Raw genomic sequence first — 23,013 nt, 5'->3', positions numbered from 1 at the left:
CGCCGCTGGGTGCACCCGGCAGTGGCCCTGGGGGCATGTGCTCCCCCATCTCTGGGTGGGGCAGAGGCAGCTGCCACTGCGCCTCAAGTCCCACTGCAGCTGGGGCCATGTGTGGATGCGACTTAGCCCAGTGGCAGGATGCACATGGTGTCCAGCCGTTCCCAGGCCAGCTGCAGCGGGGCTCAGGGCACTAAGCCCAGCCCCCAGTGGCAGACACCTCTGCTGTGTATGGACTGCATGCCCCCCTGAAATGCAGAGCAGCGCAGGTGGCTGCAGCAGCCGTGAGAGAGTGGGGTGGCGGTAGGGGCAAGCCCTGCACAGCTGGAGCCAGGCAGGAGGGAGCCACAAGCAGCTCATCCAGGGGATAAAGGGGAGGGGGGCACACACCCTGGGAGGGCACGGGGGGCACATACTCCCGGATCTGCACGCAGGGAGGGGCAAGGCGGGGCAGGGGCAGGCTGCAGCTGTGGGCTAGGCTGTTCCTGGTAGAAGCTGGCCCACGCTGCATTCAGGCCAGGTGGCAGTGGCACTCAGAGTGGGGCTATAGGGAGCTGCAGCCACCTGAAAATTTGCTGTAGCCACCCAACCCCCTCCCCAAGTTCAGCACGGCCCACCAGGAACAGCTCGGTGCTGCCTCCCTGTGTAGCCCCCCCAGCCCCCTCCCTGAGCACAGCACAGCCCGGCCTCCACCAGGAACAGCCTGGCACTGCCTCCCAGTCCCTCAGCAGCAGCCTGCCCTCCCCCATGCAGATTCTGGGCACGTGGTCCCCATGCCCTTGGTGCGGGGGGAAAGGGGCTAAAGCTGGGAGACACCACCAAGCTATTCCAAGTGGAGGCTGAGCCATGCTGTGCTCAGGACAGATGACAATGGCACTGGGAGGGGTTGGGGGGCTACAGCAAAATTTTGGGTGTCTGCAGCGCCCTGTAGCCCCCAATGGTGAGGGAGGGAGTGGGGCTAGAGCTGGGGTCTCGACCTGCCCCACCCCCTCTTCACAGCTCTTTCCCCTCCCCCTGCCCCTTTCCCCACAGACATACCTGCCAGAGGGGAGGCACACTCCCCAATAATTTTTTCTCCCTCTACCTCAGTCTTTCCCCTGGTCCCTCCCCACAGACTTATCTGCTGGGCAAAGGAGGGGTGGGGGGTGAGTGGCAGCTGCGCATGGTAGATTTTGTGTTGCTTTTAAATTCCAAAAGTGATCTCCTACTTAAAAAGGTTGGAGATCACTGGCATATACCAATATATCAAATATAATCTAACTCATACAATATTGTAGTAATATACCAATCTGCACTTCTTTCATAATATTAAGACTCACATACAATGGTTTGCAACCAAGTATTCTTCTGAATGAAGACATGAAGAAGTTTTGCAGATGAAAGGGTAAAATATCCAATCTGTCAGATTGCCTTGTTCAGAGTTCTCATGCATGTTCAAATTATGTATTTTTAATGTTATCCCTTTCATAGTGGACATTTGTCTGATGAATACATTTATTTATTTATATTAGATTTATATTTCTTCAACTCATATTTACAATTCCCGTGATATATAAATAACAAGCCCAATGGGACAAGAAGGTAGCAAGTCTTGTAGAGCTATTTGTTTTAATGGCACTGAAAATAGGATGTTGATACTTTTAGTACAAGTTAATAGCTGTGTTCCAAGGAAACTTCTGAGAGCATTTGCACATGACATAATGTTTTTGTTGTTTGTTAGTAAGGGAAATGTTGAGGAGATGAATAAAGAAAAGTCTATCTATGATTAGGCTGGCTGAGAAGAGTCCACTCACAGGCATGATAGCAAGAATAAAGTAGAGCCATAGGTATCTGCTAAATATTACAGTTAAAATCTTGTTTTATCCATGTAGGTAGTCCCATTGAAGTCAACAGGACTTCTCCCATGATTAAAGTGAAGAGGATTTGGAAGAGGATGAAACTAATTCTAGTGCTTATAAAACTGCTACATTCAATCATTAAGTAGCAGCTAAAAACAAATCTGAGGCAAAAACGTGTGGTATAACTCTGCTACAATTTGTGAAGTTTATTGCTCCTGGGCACAGCGGTTGCATGTGTGGCCAGGACTGCAGCATGTTAAGCCAAGGCAAAGCAGCCCCCAGTTGGCAGGAGCCCCACGGGGGTTAGAAGGAGAGGAGAGGGGCTGGCTGGGGCATGAAGGTGCTACAGTGCAGGTCTAGCCAGCAGTTAGCCCTCTCACTGTAATACAGTCATTCCCCAGCCAACCCCATCACTGTCTATACTTGCATTTTGCTGCACATAACTACTCTACCATATGATACTTGTGTTGGGCAGTACTATCCTACAGCAGAGTTAATTAGTTTATTGCAGCCTAATAGTGCTGCATGTGTAAATGTTGACAGTTTACTGCAGAGTGAATTAGTTAGCTCCACAGTAAAGCATCTTACATAGACCCACTGGTTCAAATCTAGTGCTCCTGAGATAATATTGCAGCAGTCAGGCAATGAAAGTAAACAAGTTATTTGGAATAATACCATTATTTTTTACATTTTTGGATTTTATATTCCCACAATAATAATTTTTGATACAGTTAAAAATAAAAGCTAGCTGCCATTTCTGCTACTGTCTTTACTTTACAAAAACAATTCTCATCCTTCTTAGATTCAGGTTACCACTTGGAAAATTCCAGCTCTTAGTTTTCCCCCTTTTTTATTCATTTTTTTTTACTACAGAACAATTCTTCTGTTGCAAAGAACTCCGAAAGACCACAACAGGTCAAAATGTTTTTGACACTATGGATTCCTATTTGAAATCTCTGGGTTTAGTTTGTCAATCATGTATAGGTGTTTGCACATCTAACAGTGCTGGCACCTAGTAGCACCCTTAAAAGGATCTCACAGGACCCGAGGTAGCTACAGAACCCTGGTTGAAAATCCCTGCTTCACACAAAGGAAGAATTTTCTCAGCTCTGATCTTGGGGAAACCTTATAACTGAATACCTCAGGAAATGAGTCTGGGTTACCGCCTACCCTGTTTTTTGACAGAGACTAACTGGTATATCTCTGAGACTAGAGAAAGAAATTATACCTAAACTGGTATAAGGGATTGGAAACCAGTTCAAATCTGTAATACAACAGAAGTTCAGTGCACATAATCTGTTTTCAAAATGAGCGAAACCAGCTTAATATAAACTTGGATAGATAAAGTATCAAACTTAACTGATCTAGGTTAAATTGGTTTATTGAACTTCTGTCCCAGATCCCCTCCAGATTCAAGTTAATTCAGTCCCCCAGCATCATGCTTTGCACCTCCCCTACAAGCCTCCCCTGGCACGGCAAGCAGGCTAGCCTTGGCCTAAGCTATCTGCTCCAAAAGGAAGGCACTCCTCCCTTCCCCTCTCCCCCTGGCTTCTGCCCCTCCCTTCCCCTGGCTTCTGGCCTGGGCTACCGTAGGCACGTGGCTGCATTTCTGGAATCAAAAGTGAGTGTCCGTTCACTTGCTTATTTGTTTGATCTATGCATCTTAGAGATTGAGTAAATTCAGCCTCAGGCTTTTTGACTCTCTGTACGAAGCCTTAATGATTTGCCTTAAGGATTTTGAATCTGATAAATCACACAATACAGCAGCTGTGGCAACATAATGCTTATTTGTTAAAATTAAGGTATCTAGCATATAACTTACCTTGGTAATGTTTAGAAGCTATTGGAAGACCATGCGCTAATGGGGAAAGGTACAAAATTCAAAATGCAATCATTCAAAATTATCTAAACTATTATAAATGCAAATAATGTGCTATGTTGTCCTCTTTGTTACAACAGTATATTAATCATTTATGCTGTTTTTGTGCCTGCCTGTGAAAATGTCATTTCAAATTTTAAACCTTCTTTTTCTGATTTTTAATTAAAAAGGAAAAAAAAAAACTAGGTAATGGAAGAAAAAACTTTCTAAATCACAACATGGAAACAACTGTTAAACTAACCTGTTAAAATGTGCTGGAATATCTGGATTAGACCTGGAATAGTTCCTGTTGCCACATCATTCTTAATTAGTCGATTTTGTTACAAAGTACCAGGATAATATGGCCTCAAAATGAATTTGTTTAGCTAATGTACTTATAGAAGACTAGCAAAATGCCTGTCATGAATGACCAGGGGAACAGGGGTTGAGGGGGGATGGAGAACTGTGTCAGTCCCCATGCCCTCACCCCGCCGCTCTGGGTCCAGCCCCATCCTCCTTCCTGTCGCTGCTGTGGGCCCTGCCCTGTTGCCCCTGTCACCACTCCAGGTCCTACCCGGCTCCAACCCCTGCTGCCGCTCCAAGTCCTGCCTTGCTCCCCCACTCCTGCTGCTGTTCTGGGTCCAACCCCATTCTCCCTGCTGCTCTGGGTCCAGCCCTGCTCCACCCCGGCTCCCTGATGCTCTGAGTGCAGGGGGACATGATGCATGGCTGCATGGGGGGGTGACGCATGGCATGGGGCATGTTGCGGGCAGTGGCCATGGTGTGGCCACGTGCAGCTTGCTGGCTGCATGGTGAGGGGAGCAGACCCAGGGTGTGGTACAGGGTGCACAGGGAGAGGGGATAGTGCACGCTGTGGCATGGGGAACAGCCACAGCAGGGGAAGCACCAGCCAACTGTGGCCGCATGGCATGGAGCGGTCCTGGGGTGTGACGCGGGACGCTGTGGCATGTGACTGCAGGGCATGGTACAGGGAGAAGCCATGGTGTGGGGGCATGGTGAATGCCTGCCAGCTGCAGCCACATGACATGGGCAACAGGCCCAGGGTGCGGCATAGAGTGCACAGGAAGCATGATGCGAGGAGTGGCCATGGGGTGGGGAGCAGCCACAGCCTCCACACATGTGGCATGGGGGGAGACTCTGGGGTATGGCGCAAGGTACATGGCTGCGCCAAGAGGTGTGGCGTGCAACTGCAGGCCATGGACCAGAAAGCAGCAACAGCACAGGGGCACAGGGAATGCCTGCCTGCTGTGACTATTTGGCATGGGCAGCAGACCAGGTGTTTGGCGCAGGGTGTGTGGGGGGCCCTGGTGCATGGCCATGGGGTATGGCGTGGGCAGTGGCCACAGCACAGGGAGCGCCTACAGGCTGTGCCCATGTGGCACAAGGAGCAGCACCAAGGTATGATGTGGAGTGTGTGTGGCGTGGGGGCTGGTGTGGTGCATGGAGGTGTGCGCCACACAGGTGTGCAGAGAGGCTGGCACACAGTTGCAGACTGTGGCATGGGGAGTGCCTGCCAGACTCAGCTATGTGGCATGGGAAGCGGCCCTGGGTGTGGCATGGGGGATGCGGGGAGGGGCACATGGCCGAGGGGCATGTCGTGGGGAGCAGCCATGGCAGGGGGAGCACCCGCCAGCTGCATGGCATGAGGTGTACCCCTGGGGTGTGGCACAGGGTGTGCATGAGTGGCGAGTAGCTGCATGGTGCTGCACAAGAAGCGGGTGCAGGGGGACATGCTCCACCCCGCAGCCATGTGCTAATGCCAGTGTGTGTTTCCATGTCCCCTGAGCCGGCTTCCCACGCCACACCTTGTGGCCATGCGGCATGCCCCCCCAGTGCACCCCACAGGCATGTGTTGCAGCCAGTGGGCACTGCCTACGCACCCCCATGTTGGCTTCCCATGCACCTGCACACCCTACAGCCACAGCCAGAGGTGATCCCCACACAGGGAGGCATGGCTTGTGGCTGCAGAGAGGGAGGTGTGGCACGTGGCTGCAGGGTGCCATGTGGGGAGTGGGCATGGGGGGGCATGCCCCACCCCACGGCCATGTGCTTCAGCCAGCAGGCTCTGCCCGCACACCCTGTTCCCACTCCCTGCACAGCACCCTGTGGCCACATCCCACACACCTCATGCCACCTGCCATGCCCCCCATGGCCATGCACCATGCCCCCCCCCACAGGGCCACAAGCCATGCACCCTCTCCCCTTGCCTCCCCTTCTCCTTGTGCAGCGGAGCACACCCTAGGCCCCGCCGCCTACACCTCCTGTTTGCCTGTTTGTCAGTACGACTCTGGGCCATGCATGCGTGGTTGGCCCACAGTGTTATGGACAGACAGACACAAAGCCAGAAGTGCCACAGCTTATTATATATTATAATAATATAATTCTTATTATATTAGAATTTTTCACTTCAACAGCTTTGCCATATTCTTTATCTCCAGAAACTGCACTCAGAATATCACTTTTGGCAGCTATAAGTGGTGAGGCTTAGACATGGTAAGTGTTGCTTTAAATTAGCTTTGTGCATCTTAGATAAAAAGCTACAGGTCTGCACATAAATCAGATAAAGCAATTCCTATTAAAAAGTAAAAAGCCTTGGAGCTTCCACATCTGCATTCTGTTTAGGAATCAAAACTGAAAAGACTGAAATTCTCAAACATAGCTGTTAACACTTCATACAGATTGAGGTCATGAGGGACTATTAGATCATGTAGTATTACCAATTGTATATCACAAGCTGTAAAATTTTACACCCAAGTACTTTTATACTGAGTTCAGTAAGCTTATGGGTGTGGCCGGTTAGGCTCCAGTTTCTGGCAGCACACACTGTTGCCACATGTACCACACCATTTTAGTGGCTGTTTTTTTCTGACAGCGGGATTTCCCAGTGCCAGCCCCTCCCTCCCCTCCCGCTGCACTGTGAACTAGCAGCGCAATTCATGGCTGCATATGTGCTGCATGCAGTTTGTGGCACCTCAAATGACTCTGAAGCACCACAAATCACACGTGTGCACTTGTGGGGATGGCCTCACAGGATGCCACCTCTTCGTTATATTGTTCCAATGTAAGACTACTCTTGCTGCTAGAAAATGTGATAAAATCTATAGTCTCTGAGCCAAATACTGTAACCATATTGGCTGCGTCCAAATGACTTGGTAGATGTGTAAAAGGAAAGAACAACATTCTTGTGGGAATCATAAGTTACAAGTTCAAATTCTGACTCTACTATAAACTTTCTTTATGGGTGCATTATTGGCTGAAGCAAAGAGATATGAATGAATCAATGTTAGAATGGCGGATGATTTCATATGGGATTCTATAGGGGCCTGTTCTGAGTCCAGTGCTGTTTATCATTTTTATTAATGACTTTGATGCTGGAATAGTTTTTTTTCATTAAGCTGGTAGTTTTCACAAAACTAGGAGGATTTTTAAAGGCTTAAGTTAGTATGACTAGAATTGAAAAAGAACTTGATTAGTTGTAGAACTGGGGTAGATAACAGAATGAGCTCAACAAAACACATATAAACTTACTGCATTATGTAACGTACGGTGCTAAATCTAAGGCTAAATACAGATAGTCAAAAAGCCTGAGGCTGAATCAATTTAGTCTTTGCAGTTTAGTTTAAACTGCAGAAATTAAACTGAGAAACAACTGGACACACATTTACTTTTGATTCAGGAAATGCAGCCCCATGCCTGCAGTGGCTCAGGTTAGAAGCCAGGGACTACTAGTGCACAGCTCTCTGACACAGCCAGCATGGGCTGTGCGCTCGCTTCCTCTTCCTGCTGCCCCTGAGGTCCCTAGACTCATAACAGCAGGACTCTTCCTGCTTCCAGGCACAGTTAGGAACTGCTTCCAGGTGCCTCTGGGATGTGTAGTCCATAGTTGCAGCCAGCAGTAAATGTGATCGGGGGAAGAGGTGTTTAACCCCCCTCCCTAGCCCCAGACCCCAGCTGGGGTTTGCCAGGATAGTCCCCTCTACTCTCCCAACCCTCCTCTGCTGGAGCAGGCAGCACAGCACAGGCCAGCTCAGGGCTGCAAAGCATGCTGGGATGCTTGGTGACTGTGACTTAACTTGAACCAGGAAGGGGTCTGGGACAGAAGTTTCATAAATTGCTTTGACCCAAAGCAGTTAAGTTTGCTACCACATTCAACCAGTTTTATCTTAAACCAGTTTCAGTCATTTTGAAATTAGTTTATGTGCAATGAGTTCTGTTCTGTTACAGGTTTAAACCAGTTTCTGATGAGTGATGACTTAAACTGGTTTATGTGTAAATTCTATCCCTAGCCTCAGAAAGAAAAACCAAAAAACACAAATATAGATTTATGTATAATTGACTAGATATTAATGTTGCTGAGAAGGAGAAGGTTTTGGTACATCACAGACTCAACATGAGTCAGCAATATGATGCAATCACACACAAAAAAGACAAATGTAATTTTGGATTGCATTAACAGGATTATAGGATGAAAGACACAGGAAATGGCATTCTACTCAGCTCTGGTATACCTCAACTGGAATATTGCATATGGTTCTGGGCTCTCCATTTTAGGAAGGATATAGAAAAAAATAGAGAGCGCCTAGAGGAAAGGGGCAAAGATGATAATGCCATAATAAGAAAAGTTGAGGTTACCAGGTATGTTTAGTTTGGAGAAAAGGAGATTGATGGACGGCAGGACAGCAGTTTTCAAATATTTAAAAGACTAATATTAAAATGAGACAGAACAACTGTTCTTCCTCCCTGGAGAGGCCAGGACACAAAGCAATGAGCTTAATTGCAGCAAAACAGATTTAGATCAAATCTTAGAACATGCTTCCTTACTGTCTGAACAGTAGGACAGTGAAACACACTGCCTTGAGAAGTTCTTGGCACTTGGGAAGCTGTAGAATCTCCATTATTGGAGGTTTTCAAAAAGAGGCTGGGTAAACACTTAACAGAGGTGGTTTAGGAATGCACCTATGCAGGGAGTGGGACTAGATGAACCTTAAGATTCTTTCCAACTATATAATTCTATGAGCTTGGCCAAATGTCTATCTTCATGCCTCATTCACATGCATAATATAGGAATAATATTTTCTTGTATCACAGAGAAGATTTTGAGACTACTGATAATGAGGTACTCAGATTTTATCTAGAAGGATGGAGGGGAGTACAAAAGTAGACAGAGAAAAGCCTCTTAATTATTTGCTTGACTACTATGGATTACATTTTGTCCTACGGGTATCTGTTGCCATCTGGAAGCAGCTCCTACCTGTGCCTGGAAGCAGCAAGAGTCCTGCTGTTGTGAGTCTAGACTACAAATCCTAGAGACCTCAGGATCTGTTGCCCTTTCTCTTCGTGGTTCACTCAAGAGCAGAATTCGCCTTGTGTAATATCCAAATGTATAACTCTGTGAACTAAGGCATTTATTTCCCTTTTATAGTCATGAGAAAGAAAGGAGGAATTTCACAAGCAAGATGCTTCTTGGAGTTGTAAATTCTTTATGCTTTTCTTAGGATTGTGTACATGTCCATAAAAGAAAACTGTAAGGAGCTTCAGGCAACAAACTTAACATCGATTTTCTGCTCATTGTGAAAACAGTCCATAAATCTAATTTTGTAATTAAATAAATTAATTGCATTGAATTAATTCGTAAAAATAATTAGGAATTAATAGAAGTCTATCCAGTAAAAGTAGTATTAAGTAGGTGAATCTTTAAACTGTTACTTTAACTTTCTTAATATATTTTTAATGTATTTTATGAACTGAGGAATTATGAGCTATACCAGAAAAGATTAGTAATATTACATTTAAAAAATCAATTATCCCCAAGCCTGAAATATATTGTCTGTAGATGTTTCCCTATAGGATATTCAACTACAAGCTATTGCACTGCATATGAATTAACAGGACCTATCTTTATGAACAAAATTTCATAGGCAATAGTTGTTGTTGTTTAATAAAATCATAGCTTGTTTTTCGTCATTGCAACACTGTCCATTTTTACTTGATTTAGATTTATTCTATTTATAAAAAAAGTCCACTGAAGCAGACCTAACAAAATAGATAAGTTAACAAGGAGTAACAGATACAATTTTTTCTATTATTCCTCAAACAGGGTGTTGCAGAATTTAATTTTTCAGTTAGGAAAAACAGTTTTTAGTGTGGGCTATGAATTTAGCCTTCTTAACATAAACCGAGGCAAAGATGCCTTCATGAACATAGACTCTAACACATAACACAAGGTGTGCATGCCTTAGAAAGCAAGAAGGGCCACTGTGTGTGAAAATGTAAAGTAGCAAGAGTTTTCCCTCCATCTACCACCAACTAGTTAGTGTTGGAGAAGAGCCTACAGCAGTGAGAGAGCACTAAAAGTGCTATCCAGCTGGACTGTTATACTGAAGAAAAGCATAAGTTTTTGTAGGCAACAACTACGTTGTCAGATGTCTCTAAAGTGGCGCCCTGTCCTGACTTCTGCCTGACTTTAGACTGATACAGTTAACTGCCTCTCTATACTGAAGACAAAAGGATTTTTGTCAGATGAGGCTCCTTAAAATAGTTAAGGCCAATACCAATATTTTTTAATTGGCCAGTTGCATAGGCATTGCCATTTTTCAGTGCCCAAACTGGCACATTCACAGAAATGCAGAACTCACAGCTCCAAGTAGAGTCAGTAGGGCTAAGTACAGACATATGGGGGCATTAGGGGAAGGTTAAATCAGATCAAAATGGGTGCCTGATATGAAGTAAGTCAGCATGAGGGGGCTAGCAGCAGAGCTGGGGGTCCAGCAGGCTGGAGGGGATTGAGGGTCTGCTGGTGGATGGGGAGAGGCACAACCCATGAGTGGGGTGGGCAGGGCTGGCATGACCTGTAAGTGTGGTGGTGTGGCAGATGCAACCCACAGGTGTGGTGGGGGGGGCAGGCATGACACATGGGTGGCATGGGGGGGGCAAGTGTGACCCATAGGGGGGTGGTAAGGCAGGCATGACCCGCACGTGGGATGGGCAGGGCACACACAACCCACAGGTAGGGTGGGGGGGCAGGCACGAACTGCAAGTAGGGTAGGCAGGGCAGATGTGACCTGCAGGTGGGGTGAGGGAGCAGGCACAATCTGCCGGTGGGGTAAGGCAGAAGGTACAACCCATGGGTTAGGTGGGGTGGCCAGGATCAGCATTACCAGTGGGTGGGATGAGGCGGTAGGCACAACCCATGGGTGAGGTGGGGGGGCAGGTGCAACCCATACGTGGGGTGGGCGGGGCAGGCACAACCTGCAAGGAGTGGGCAGGGCAAGCACAACCCGTGAGTGGGGTTGGCGGGACACATGCAACCTTCAGGTGGGATGGAGGAGGTAGCCATGACCCACGAGGGGCGGGGGACAGACATGACCTGTGAGTGTGGTGGTTCCCCCCAGGGAAACTACACCCCATCCCTCCCACACCTCACCCACTGGGATTTACTTGCACAGCTCTGGCAACAGCAAATGCTGATGAAAGCAGCTGTACCCGGAGTGACTTGTGGAAAGGGGGTTGAGAGGGCTGACTAGTTGAGGTGGGAGGGTGCTAGGGGTTGCAGGGGGCAAAAACATAGCCCAGTGCAGGGGCTGTGGTAAAAAGAGCAGCCCCGGAGCTGGTGCCAGTGGCTGAATTTTCCAACTGCCAGGGCTGCACAGGGAACATGTACAGAAAGTACATGCACTAGTTTGACCTAAATCAAGTAAGTTTAATACTACATAGATCTAGGTTTATATTAAACTGGGTTTTGAAATTTTTACATTGGTTCATGTGCATGGAACTTCTGTACAGTTATAGGCTTAGACTGATTGCTGGTCACTGGAACCAGATCTGTAAGTGTAAGGCAAGATAAGTTTAAATTGGGCAGCCATTTTGAACCTTATTTAACCTCCCCAAATGTCTGTATTTAGCCTAGGTACTGCAAATGCTGTTCACATTTAAATATCATTTCCTGCATGTCTCAAGTTCGGCATGTACAAATAAGGCACTGGCCATTTCTGAAAATGTGTCTGATTTTTTTTTTTTTTTGAGGAGTCTTGCTTGGAAGGAAATAGGGTGCAAGTAGATGTTTCTTCTGAGTTCTATATATCTATAGATACATATATTTATATATATATCTATAGATATCTATGTAATAATATTGTGTGTGTATATATACTTACATATACACACACACAAAACTTTATTAGAATTACACTGAAAACCTAACTAAAGGAAAACTATTTTACTTCTATAAAAATGGAACAAAACAACCTGGTTCTCTAAGATGCATGCTGGATACAAACCAAGCTAACAAATATAGTGGTCAGAGTCATACATACTCTTTACCCCAAGGGCATAGTAATACTTATGCAGGCCAGGCAATGAGGGAATATGATTTTGGAAATGCTTCAGGGAAAGGAGCAGATAAAAAATTCTGGTAAATGAAAAATCAGTTTCTTTGCTTTCTTACCTTTCTCAATTTATTGAAAAATTAGATAGGTCTGCAATACATACTACTGACTAAACAGGATATTAAAAGAAATAAAACATTTTATGTGCATCTCCTGGATTATATTTATCAGTATAAAATTTCCATGTAATTCTTAAATTGGGACTTGTTTCCTCCCCCTAGAGAAAGGGAAAAGATGACCTTGTTTTCATTTTTAATAACAGTAAGTATTGCTCTAAGATGGTAGTAACTATTGGTTACAGCCAGTCTAACTAAATCTTTTTTATAGCTGTTATTTTTAACTTGTCAGTCTACATTAATTGGTAAACTAAGAGCTATGCTTTTTTTCTATTCATGGATTCCCAGCTCGAACTATCCACTTACATGCAAATGTACTTCTTTCTGTGAAGGTGCTAACTAGAAGAGATACAAAGGAAGAGGTAATTGTGGGGGGAACCCACAACGTAAAAAACAAACGACAACAACAAAAACAGGTTCATCATGCAAAGATAAAAGAACCTTCTATAAAATATACATCATTTAACTTTTCACATTGAGAACCTCCTAGCCACATCTCAGAAAATGACCATTTTTGTGAATCTATTACTGGTGACAAAGGACATTCTGGGCTGAAGTCTGTGCAGGACCTATACTAGCAATAGCATCCAGTAACGTTTTAAAGGTCTTCCCTAGCAGGAGTATCATTAAGAGAAGGTAACTTAACATTTGGCCAAAGCACCATATGAATCTCATCATCAGAGATTGCACAAGGCTGCTCACAGACTGATTCAGAGCATTCCTGGGGTACCTGCCTAAATGTTGTTTTATGGCTAAATCTGCCCACTTTGGGAACTGTATTGATCTGCAGGCTTCCAATATGTGAAGGGCTGCTAAAAAGAAACCTTGTACAGCGTACAAGTTTTAGTGAGCCTACAAAACCTAGCGACTGTACTACATATTTTTGTACTTTACCAGAAACTAAAACCAAGGAAGGATTTGGGTGCTCAAAGCAGCACTTATACCAGAATTGAGACACTAGGTCCCCAATTGATTTCCAGAATGCCTGCTTAGTTGTCACTTGGCCTTGAAAGCACCTAGAGTTCTGTATCTAGCTGTCCCCAGAACTTGCCCAAAATGAATCTCGAAAATAGGCATACCCAGAAATGCTTGATCAATAGGCATTCTCAAAATGCTGAACACACCCACAGGATTGGATCACCTTTACAAATACTGCTGTTCCATATGTTATCAAGACTGTTAATATAAACTATAAAATTAGGCTGCATAGCAAGGGCTGGAACCCAGTATTCCATTTACCCCTGTATGAATATCCTAACCACCAAGCCCTATTGTTTGATACCTTCCCTATTGTTTTCACTCTCTAACCTCATGAATCTTTAAATCTTTGCCACATTTTGGTGCCGTTTCAGTAGGAGGGGTAGAGGATGTTCTCATCACAGCCTACCCACCAGCCTTGTGCACTCTAATGAAAGACATGAATTTGAATCCCTGTAGGTTTACAGGGAATGTAAACCCAGGTTTCCCACTTTCTGGGTGAGTGTTCTAACCACTAAGTTACTAAATAAAAGGTGGGCACCTCCACTTCTTCCTGCAGTGACCCTGTTTGAAAAGAAAAGAGTGAGCCGTGCTCAACAATTTGAGAACATAAGTGCCAACCCTCAGGAGAAGAGTCTAGAGGTGGAACTGGCAGACATCTAAGCCCTGGAAAGAGATATGGCTGAAGACACACTATGGTGCTAAGCATTTCCTGATAGTGCTATGGGATCCTGACTCAATATTTTGGCTCACCACTTTGAAGCACATAACCTTCCCCACATACTTTACTTCTAGTTTTCTAGATTCTGGCTGCTACATTTTATTCCAGCAGCCCAGTAACTAATTACACATATATGGATATAATAGATTGTTCTTGTAACATAGCAGAGCAGTGCTTGCCATCACTATTCACTAACAAACCCATTGGTTCATTTTTTAGCACAAAAGGATGTGGGTTGTAGACTGTAAATCTGTTCAAATGGCTTTTAATAGAGTCCTCATGATCTAGTTTAGTCCCTACCCAGAAAATTATTAATATAACTACATTTATGGACAATGATAGAAAATTATGAATTCAATTGTATTAATAGAACTAACATATCATTCTAAAAAAATGATTCCTTGAAAAAAAAGGTAGCAGAATCCCTTCATTTCTCTGAAAAAATATAAATTGGTAACGTTAAAAATAGGCAGATGAAAGATGAAGTAACAGCCACAGAATTATTGCTAAATTTATTTTAATTTAAAAATTAACATTAGAAGTGGTAAAATAATTTGAGGTGTGAGATCCTTGTAGGGATCTAGATAAGTAGAAGAATTAAGTTGATTTTTCTCCTCAAAAATACTTTGCACTCCTTTAGCAAATCCTACAGTGGGAGAAACAGTTGGAATTTACTCTGTTACCTTATTACAGAATGCCCTTGCAAAGCCTTCATATCTCTTCCTTAGTAGCATTCCAATTTTAATGTTCCCACTTATTGTTGTCTCTGGTTAATCTGTCTAAAATTTAGAAAGGCCGAAGAGACAAATGAAGTTGGCTGTCAGCTCTCAGGCCTTAAAGTGGTGGGCACCAAAGGTGTTCCAGCACATGAGGTTATAAAATGCAAAGAAAAATTAACTAGATGATGTTTGTGCAATTTAGAAGAGGAAATAAGCCTAAGAAGCTCTGACAAAAACCATGTACATAAAAGGTTCTCAAATACAACAACGAGGATGATGCAAATGACTGTCTGAGATAATAGCTAATCCAGGGTATGGACTGAAATTGAGAGATTTGAGGATTACCGTGCAAGCATCTTAAGCACCATACCACAAAAAGTGACTGCAACATGGAGCAAAATAAAAGTGGCAGTGATAAAAGTAGCCACTTTGAAGTAATTCAAAAGGAAGCTGCAACATGCTTCTGAGGCCGTATCTATAGTGTGGTGGTTACTCCACATATATTTAGTACTTGTATCAACTGGTTGTGACAAGGGAAGAGGCAGCCCAACATGGTTCCCCCGTCGCTCACCCTAGGACAGACGGTGCACACACGGTGAGCTTGCTCCAGAGCATCGGGCTCACAGACTAATTCAGAGTATTCAGCATACCGTTTCTGGAGCAGTGTGGCCTTGCAAATTGGTGGGGAGAAGGAGCAGAGTCTGCTGGCAGAGAGGAGCCAGGATAAGACATGCTGCAGAGAGGCACACGGTGAAAAAGCCCCAGCGGCAGGACAGTTCAGGCCCTGGATGTGGTAAGGGTGGGATATAAGGAAGGTTGGAACCCCATGAAGAAGCCAAGGTGTGGGATCCAGAGTCACCTGCAGGGAAACTGTCTCCCAAGAAGATAAGACCAAGTCATGGCAGCTGAGAGGGAACAGCTACCAGAATACATGGGTGACACACACAAGGACCCACCTTGTTATCACCAGTGAGTAGGGCATCAGCCAAGAAGGGACACAAGCCCTACAACACATATCAGTGACACTGATAAAGCTGTATAAACAAATACTAAATAAATGCACAGTAACCTGAGTTACTGCGCAGTAGCACTAGCAAATGCCTTTTTAGTGATACTGCTGCACAGTAGCCTAATGCTATTGTGGAGTAGTGTCATGCCAGTTTTTGCCATGAGACACTACTGCATAGTAGTATCAGGCTATTGCGCAGTCAGCGTCTCGTGTAGATGTGCCCAGTGTGAAGGAACTGAGGAACCCGGGGAATAAGACCATCCTACAGATGAATGCTTATAACTTTCCTGACCAAAAATAGGTCTACAAAGGGAAGGTGCTCTCACTTAAAAAATATGGCTGTATTGATGCAATGCAACTGGCTACAATACTGTACTGAAAGTATTATTTCTTAATATTTAAGATATGGTAACAGAATATCTGTCGGTCACTGGAACTCCAGTAGTGCTAAAACAGAGATATAATGTTTATGGAATTTTAACATGAAAACTAAGTGTGTTGCATGTTTAAAATATAGGTAGAGGAGGGGGAGAGAGTATATTGGTATAGGGCAGGGCTTGTCTGCATTTGAAAGTTAAGGCGGATTAACAAAGGCTGGGAATTTAAAGGGCTAGAGCTGTTCCTGAATAATTCCATGTGTTGACACTCTTATTATAGAATAAGAGTGCCTTGTTCCCGTTTAGCTTGACCTACTTTCCAAGCGTAATTAATCAGGAGCAATATTATGTGTAGACAGCCCTTTAGTGTGGTGTATTCTCTATTGGCAATAGTCATATAGCTGTAGTTCCTGAGATTGGTACTGTAAAATGTTTAAACATAAAAAGATCTATATTCAGAAAGGTCTACAGAGAAACAGTGAAAATATAATTGCACACAATTATGTCATTTTTCACCATTTGCCTAAATAAGTGATTAAAATATTTATTTAAAAGTTATATTAAGCCTTGAAACAGCATTGGTTCTATTGCTGTAAATAACTGGCTCTACAGCCAGCTGATGCATACCCAGAATTTTATAAGTATCTACTTTTAAAGAGTACGTAACAAGAAGTTATGGCACTTACGTACCAAAAGTCAATTCACTACAGCTTCTTGGCACTTCTGAAAATCAAGACACTTACATTTCAGATAGAATATCAGAATTTATGTTTGGCATTTCTGGCCAATGCCTATGTAAAATAAAATGTAAAATATTTATTTATAAAATAGGTTTACATAAAATGCATATTGTACTCCCTCTCGCATCATTCGTACTTTACACATTTGCATATTTTTACAACTAGCTTGCAGATAAGGAGACATCTGTGATTTCACTTGCAAAACCACGAAATCTTAATATTAATTTAGAAGTTATAAATATGATGCAGAAATTACTCAGGTTTTATGGCACATTATGCAGGGAATGCATAGAAGACAGACCTACAAAGTTTTCCTCTTTGGCCTTAAAATCTGTGAATAATAAGCAGGTGTAAATCGGTAGATAGGGCTATTATTTTAACATAATAAAAGATTTGAATGGGAGCCCAACTGCCCAACACTATTGATTTGGGATGTGCTTTTGTATGTAGTTATTTACATAAGAAACAGTGCCATGCTGCACAGCTACTTTCTGGTGAGAAATCATTATGCTATTTTAGCATATAATAGGCCTAAAACAGTGTGTCAGCACGAGGCCCTATATGAGATTTTTGTCTCCCATAAAAATAAATTATTTTTAAAATGTAGGGATCTGTTTTATTCCAAACATTTATTATACATTTATTGAAATCTGAAGAAAGCAAAGCTCTAGAAATTAATCTGTCATCTACTCCAACTAATTGTTCAATATTGTTGCCTAAAGATAATAAATTCACCAAGTTATTAAGCAAGCCAAAGGATTTTAACAACTGGATTTTGAGGCTGTGTTCATATTATTCCTGAAGTACTGACCTGTGCAACTGTGTCTTATTTTAGAAAATCTCACAGGGATTAGACAGTCACCATAACAGAATCTTGCTGTGTAATCATGCAGCACATTGTATAAGCTCTTGAGATCTGCACCACTAACCATCAACACTTGAAAAAAAATTGACATTTCAACAGAAAAGAAGTATATCTTTCTTTTTAGTCATCATCCTTTGAACAATTAAAAACATTTATCTGAGGAATACCTGAAAAATATGCCATTACAGAGGAAATTAATTATTCTACACTGAGCTATTGGTGCCTTCTAGTACTAATAATTTATAGAAACAGAAACAGCGATTGCTTGAAAATGGACAAAGATATTTGTATAACTTCATTATTATCAAGGCATTCTCTTTTAAATATAAATACTTGTATAAGTTCATTATGTGTATTATAAGTTATGGAGACTGAAGAGATTACAGTTTTTGGATACTGAAAATTAAGTTGCCCATAGTACGTAGAGATGTAAACTGTGCTCCTTCAGGCAGCTTTTTCTATTGGTTATCTTTTTTTGCTGTGTAAAGGACTGATCCTCCTCCACTCAGGTGAACAGAAATGCAAACGGGATGCTTTGTTCATGGCAGAGCTATTCAGCATTCCATGGCATTTGAGTTGGAGGTACTGCTGCCCAATGCTTCCTGTCCAGGGCTTTTGTTCTGATTTGCTTCCAAGGATGTCTTTACTCCTTTTTTACAGATAAAGGTTCACCACTGATTCTGAAACCATACCCAGTGCTCACTGTACAATACACACCTTTCACCTTCTGTGCAATTGTGCAGAAAGGTTTTCTGCTGAGTCTGCTGAGTGTAGCAGATGTTTCTGTATAGCATGTTACAGCATGTGAACTAGCTGTGACATCTTTGGAGCTCAGCAAGCTGCGTGTCCTGCTCTGCATTGTCAAGGGTGACCCCTTTGTGTGTCTACATTTTTATTGTAGTTTGAGATGTATTTTAAAATCTGCCAAGTCTACAGCCACTATAGCTTCTAATAACAGTGGCAATAACAAAGTGTAATTCTTTGTTTCTTACATATTCCAACTTTTCTGTTAGTATTAAGTCCATTCCATTTATATCTCTTCTCACATAAAATGTATGTGCTGAAACTGGCCAAAACTAGTTGACAAAAAATAAATACTGTTCTGGTTCTTAATTCTGCATGCTTCAAAAGCAATACAGAATTCAAACAAATGTCACAGGTATATATGGGATAGAATTAACTAGAATCACACTGCACTCTGTTTGAACTCTTTTCCTATACAAAACTTTTATTTACTGATTTCATTGTTTCCATTATATGAATAGGACTGCATTAACTTCTTTCTGGGCGCATCTACACAAGACACTTAACTTCACATTAGCACAGTAAAAATGCAAGTAGCAAATTTACTCAGGATTAGTAATGACAACATAGTGCTTGTGTAGATGCCTGACCAGGAGCAAGCAGCATTTGCTCCCAGTCAGCCACCCACCAGGAGGCAGAAGATAGCTCCCTGCCCTGGGGAGCTGCCTGCTGCCGGGACAGGCTCTGCCACAGGAGCCCAGGCAGAAACTATATCCCCCTGCCCTAGCAGTAGGAATCTCCAAGCTCCATGCTCCCAGATCATGATCGGGGATCAGGGGCTGGGAGATCCTTATCCCCAGCCCCTGCTCCACTATCGCAATCGGGGAGTGGGGGGCTGGGAGACACTTATCTCCCAGGCTAAGCTCCATAGTTACGGGGCTTGGGCTGAGATAGATGAGTCTCCCAACCTGTGTCCCATGACCATGGATGCACGCTGGGAGCTCCCTGCTGGCGGAGGCAAGAGAGTTTGTTCTCTGCTCAGCTCTGCGATTGTGGAGCTGGGGCTAGGAACTTATTCCTAGCCCCAGTTCCCAGCCAGCCCCAGGCTGTACATGCAAACTTCCCCACACAGCCTGGGACTGGCCACGAACTGTTCCGGTCAGGGGCAGGTCCCAGCCCCGTACCCTGATCAGGTGATTGAGGCACAGGGCTTGGAGACAGCTACAGGGGTGAGGTAGGTCCTAGCACCCTGCTCCTCCCCTGCAGCTCTTTCCAAGCCCCGTGCCCCTGATAAGGGAGCCAGAGCCAGGAGCTCCCTGCTGCCAGGGCAAGGGAACATTGTCCCAACCCCAACAGCAGGCAGCGCCCCCCACCCCAGGGCTAGGAGACAGCTGTTTCCTGGCCCAGTGCTCTGTGCCAGCCCCTGGGCTAGCACCTAGGGGGAGGCTGGAGCACCACCCCCACTCCCGCCAGTGGTGGCAGGGGCCCACTGCAAGGCTGCAGGGAATTGGGTGCAAATCCGGTCCCTAATCCCACATGTGTAGACACCTGCCCAAAAACCCTTACTCAGGTGTTGCTTACACAGAAAAAAATCTGTTCAAACTATATTTTAACCCACAATTCAATTAAGTTTTCCTTTGTCTGAGACTCAATAATTAATTTTTTAACTTGTCTATCAAAAACACACCTTTCATCAGATCAGATCAATATATCCATTTCTACAAAACCAAAAACAAAATGTTAGCATATAGGCAAGTCGCTCAATCTATCTGTGTATTAGTTTCTTACCATGAAAAGGGGTAAAAATAAAACAATTTATTCAACAGGGTGTGCTGATGCTTATTTCACAGACATTTAGGCCCACATGGTATGGCCACAGAAATCCCTTTCCATTAATTAAATTAAAATAATTCAGTTTGCTCTCAAAGGGAAAGAGTCATTTCAGGTCACAAAAATGACTATCTTTGAAACTCTCATAAAATGACTGAGTCAAAGCCAACCAAATATCCCGCTACTTTATGCATTCTGAGATGCCTGTAAATTTAGTGATTATAATGACAAATCTGTCAGCCAATGACAAATACAAAATTAACACTTAGACTTAAACAAACACTTTGAGTGTCATGGCCAACAGCTGTCAAATATTTATATATTTGCTATGGAACAGCTTTTATTTGGGCAGATTTATTAGACAAATTGTTTAACTGAAGAGAGATATTCCAGAGTATTTTACTATTTGCAAATACTGCAGCCATACTAAACTCATGCCAAGGAAATGGTACATATATTCTTGTATATTGCCCTTCTATTCTCCACTTTTATAAATAGGTGAGGGTATGTAAATAAGATATTTTTAATAAATAATAAAAAGCATTATCTCCATTTAATTTTGTAATAATGCCATCATTGGTCAAACTAAGATACTAATATTTTATCTCTCTGCCCATTTACCCTGTAGCAGTCTATATAATATTTATAAAATGTATATTTTTTGACAATAAAGGGAATTCTTAAATTTCAAACTAAGAATTGCTGAGTATCATAAATAAAAACAAATACTTAGGATTTATAAAGTACCTTATGTATTTAAATCACTGCACAGTAGAAGCAGTAATTTTTCAACATTCTCATGAGATATGGGGAAATAAATATTACTGTCTCTGCTTTACAGATGGAAAAACAGAAATAGATTTATGATTTGTCTGAGGCAAGTTAGGTGCAAAGACAAAATGAGATATTTTTCTTACTCTCAGTATTCTGTCCAGTCCTCCAGACAGTGATGATTTCCAATACCACCACTTATATAACAGCTGGTCAAAACACTTACTGATTCATAGAAGGTAACAGCTGGGAATGCACACATTTGGCGTGACATGATGTTCAGAATGAAAGTGACAGGATCTTTAAAGGTAGCCATAAGAAAAGTAACTGATAAGTATATTTTTATTATGTGCTGACTGACATACGTTGAATATTTGCCTTGGAATCTAAAAATAGAAGAGCATTTTTGGTACAAAGGATTATTTAGCTATAGGCCTGCAAATTAGGAACACATTAAAAAGTATGATCTTTTTATCAAAATTGTTTTACCTAGATGGTTAATTTCAGATGAAGGTTTGCTTAAATCAGTGGAGGTCAATGTTTTTGGAAGGTATGTCACTAATTAAGCCTACACCCTCTCCAGGTGACATGCCAATCCCCTTTTCCTGCCTGATCTGCTGTTGGGCTTTCGGCTTCCTTACTTGTGCTCCCCACCCAATTTGTGCTTGCTTTCTGCTCTCTGCCCTATTTGCTACTGTGCTGCCATATGCCAAACATAACAGCAGCCTGTGACACTTGTGCCACTCATGCCATAGATTGACCATCTTTGGCTTAAACCATCAATGCTCACCACCTCTTAAAGACTTCACATAATATGCAAATGTGGTTAGAGCTTTCCAGAAATGGAGGTTTGCTGATGTTACTTTTTTTTTCATATCTTAACCATTTTAAACAGAACAGGTAGTTCCAAAATGAAAATATTTCCTTTCCCTCAGCTAGTAGGGATGGAAGCAGTAGACTTGAATGTTTTCCAATCACTACATGGATTGTCCTTCCTTCAAATGGCACTCTAGTCTTAGTGGGCACATCTACATATGCGCTTTACTGTGCAGTAAACTAGTTTACTGCACAATAAAGCATCATCATCTACACATGCATAGCAATTAGGCCAGTGTAGACTAATTTACAGTGCCACTGGATAGTCCTGTCAGACATAAGTACTATCTGATGGCAGAGTAAATTACTGCGCTTAAACACATATGGAGACAGCGACATCAAGATTAGCTTACTCTAGCTCAAATTGTCCTGGAGTTTATTCAGTCACATAAATTGCATGTGTAGACACGCCCAGTTTGTAAACTTTGGGAGCAGGAACTCATGTCTTCATATATGTTTCTAAAGCACCTAACAGAATAAGAATTAACTCAGGCCTATCAATCATTGTTCAAGAAGTGAAGAGTTATCTGTCATACCTGGACAGTTAAGGGTGAAGACAGAAGTGCAGCTCTTACCTGTAACACAGAACCATTTTTGCAAAGCGTTCTGAGTTACAATAATCCCCCGGACCAAACAGAAGTTCACTGTTTGTTCCAAGGGGAAGTGGCATCTAGCTGTGGCTGGGAGCCTGCAGCCAGCTTCCCACAGCAGTGGCCAGGACTCTCTGCCAATGCTGGCTGTTTTCAGAATGGGAGGGGGGAAAGGCAGTGAAGGGAGCTAATCCTTGGGGCTCCCCAACTGGTGCTGAAGAGTGGGGTGGGTGAATTGGAGCCCCCCCACCACAAAGGGGATCCAATATACCCACACTACCCTCCAAGGTGGCTGAAAAAACCCCAGACTGAACTCCCTCAACTCCCTTTCTCCCCTCCCATTCTGAAAACAGTGATAGGCTGGGACTCCACATCCATGAGGGGCCAGCAGGGGACTGCATGCTTAGGGGCAACCAACACGGGTTCATCAGTGGCAGGTCCTATCAGACCAACCTGGTGACCTTCTACGATCAGATTACCAGATCATTAGATGCAGGGGTAGCAGTGGACATATCTTCCTGGACTTCCGGAAGGCTTTCAACACTGTCTCTCACCCCGTTCTCATTAAGAAACTGGGGG

At 43.4% G+C, this 23,013-nt stretch overlaps 1 protein-coding gene across 5 annotated transcripts in view; it reads right to left on the bottom strand.

Annotated features, from left to right (window-relative positions):
* Positions 1 to 23,013, bottom strand: part of AKAP7 (A-kinase anchoring protein 7) — a 133,108-nt gene that overhangs the window by 46,937 nt on the left and 63,158 nt on the right. The window contains exon 8 of one of the 5 annotated variants that reach the window (XM_019538048.1): positions 12,251 to 12,315. The exons of the other annotated variants lie outside the window; for them this stretch is intronic. Coding sequence (XP_019393593.1) covers positions 12,266 to 12,315 — 50 coding nt within the window. The 3' untranslated portion in view covers positions 12,251 to 12,265. Of the gene's footprint in view, positions 1 to 12,250; positions 12,316 to 23,013 lie in introns of those variants that run through there. 5 annotated transcript variants of the gene reach the window in all.

Source organism: Crocodylus porosus, unplaced genomic scaffold (genome assembly GCF_001723895.1).
Source record: "Crocodylus porosus isolate Cpor-Errol unplaced genomic scaffold, CroPor_comp1, whole genome shotgun sequence".
Classification (NCBI taxonomy): domain Eukaryota; kingdom Metazoa; phylum Chordata; order Crocodylia; family Crocodylidae; genus Crocodylus; species Crocodylus porosus.
Note: the sequence above shows the minus strand (reverse complement) of the source record. Positions and strands in the feature narration are given on the sequence as shown.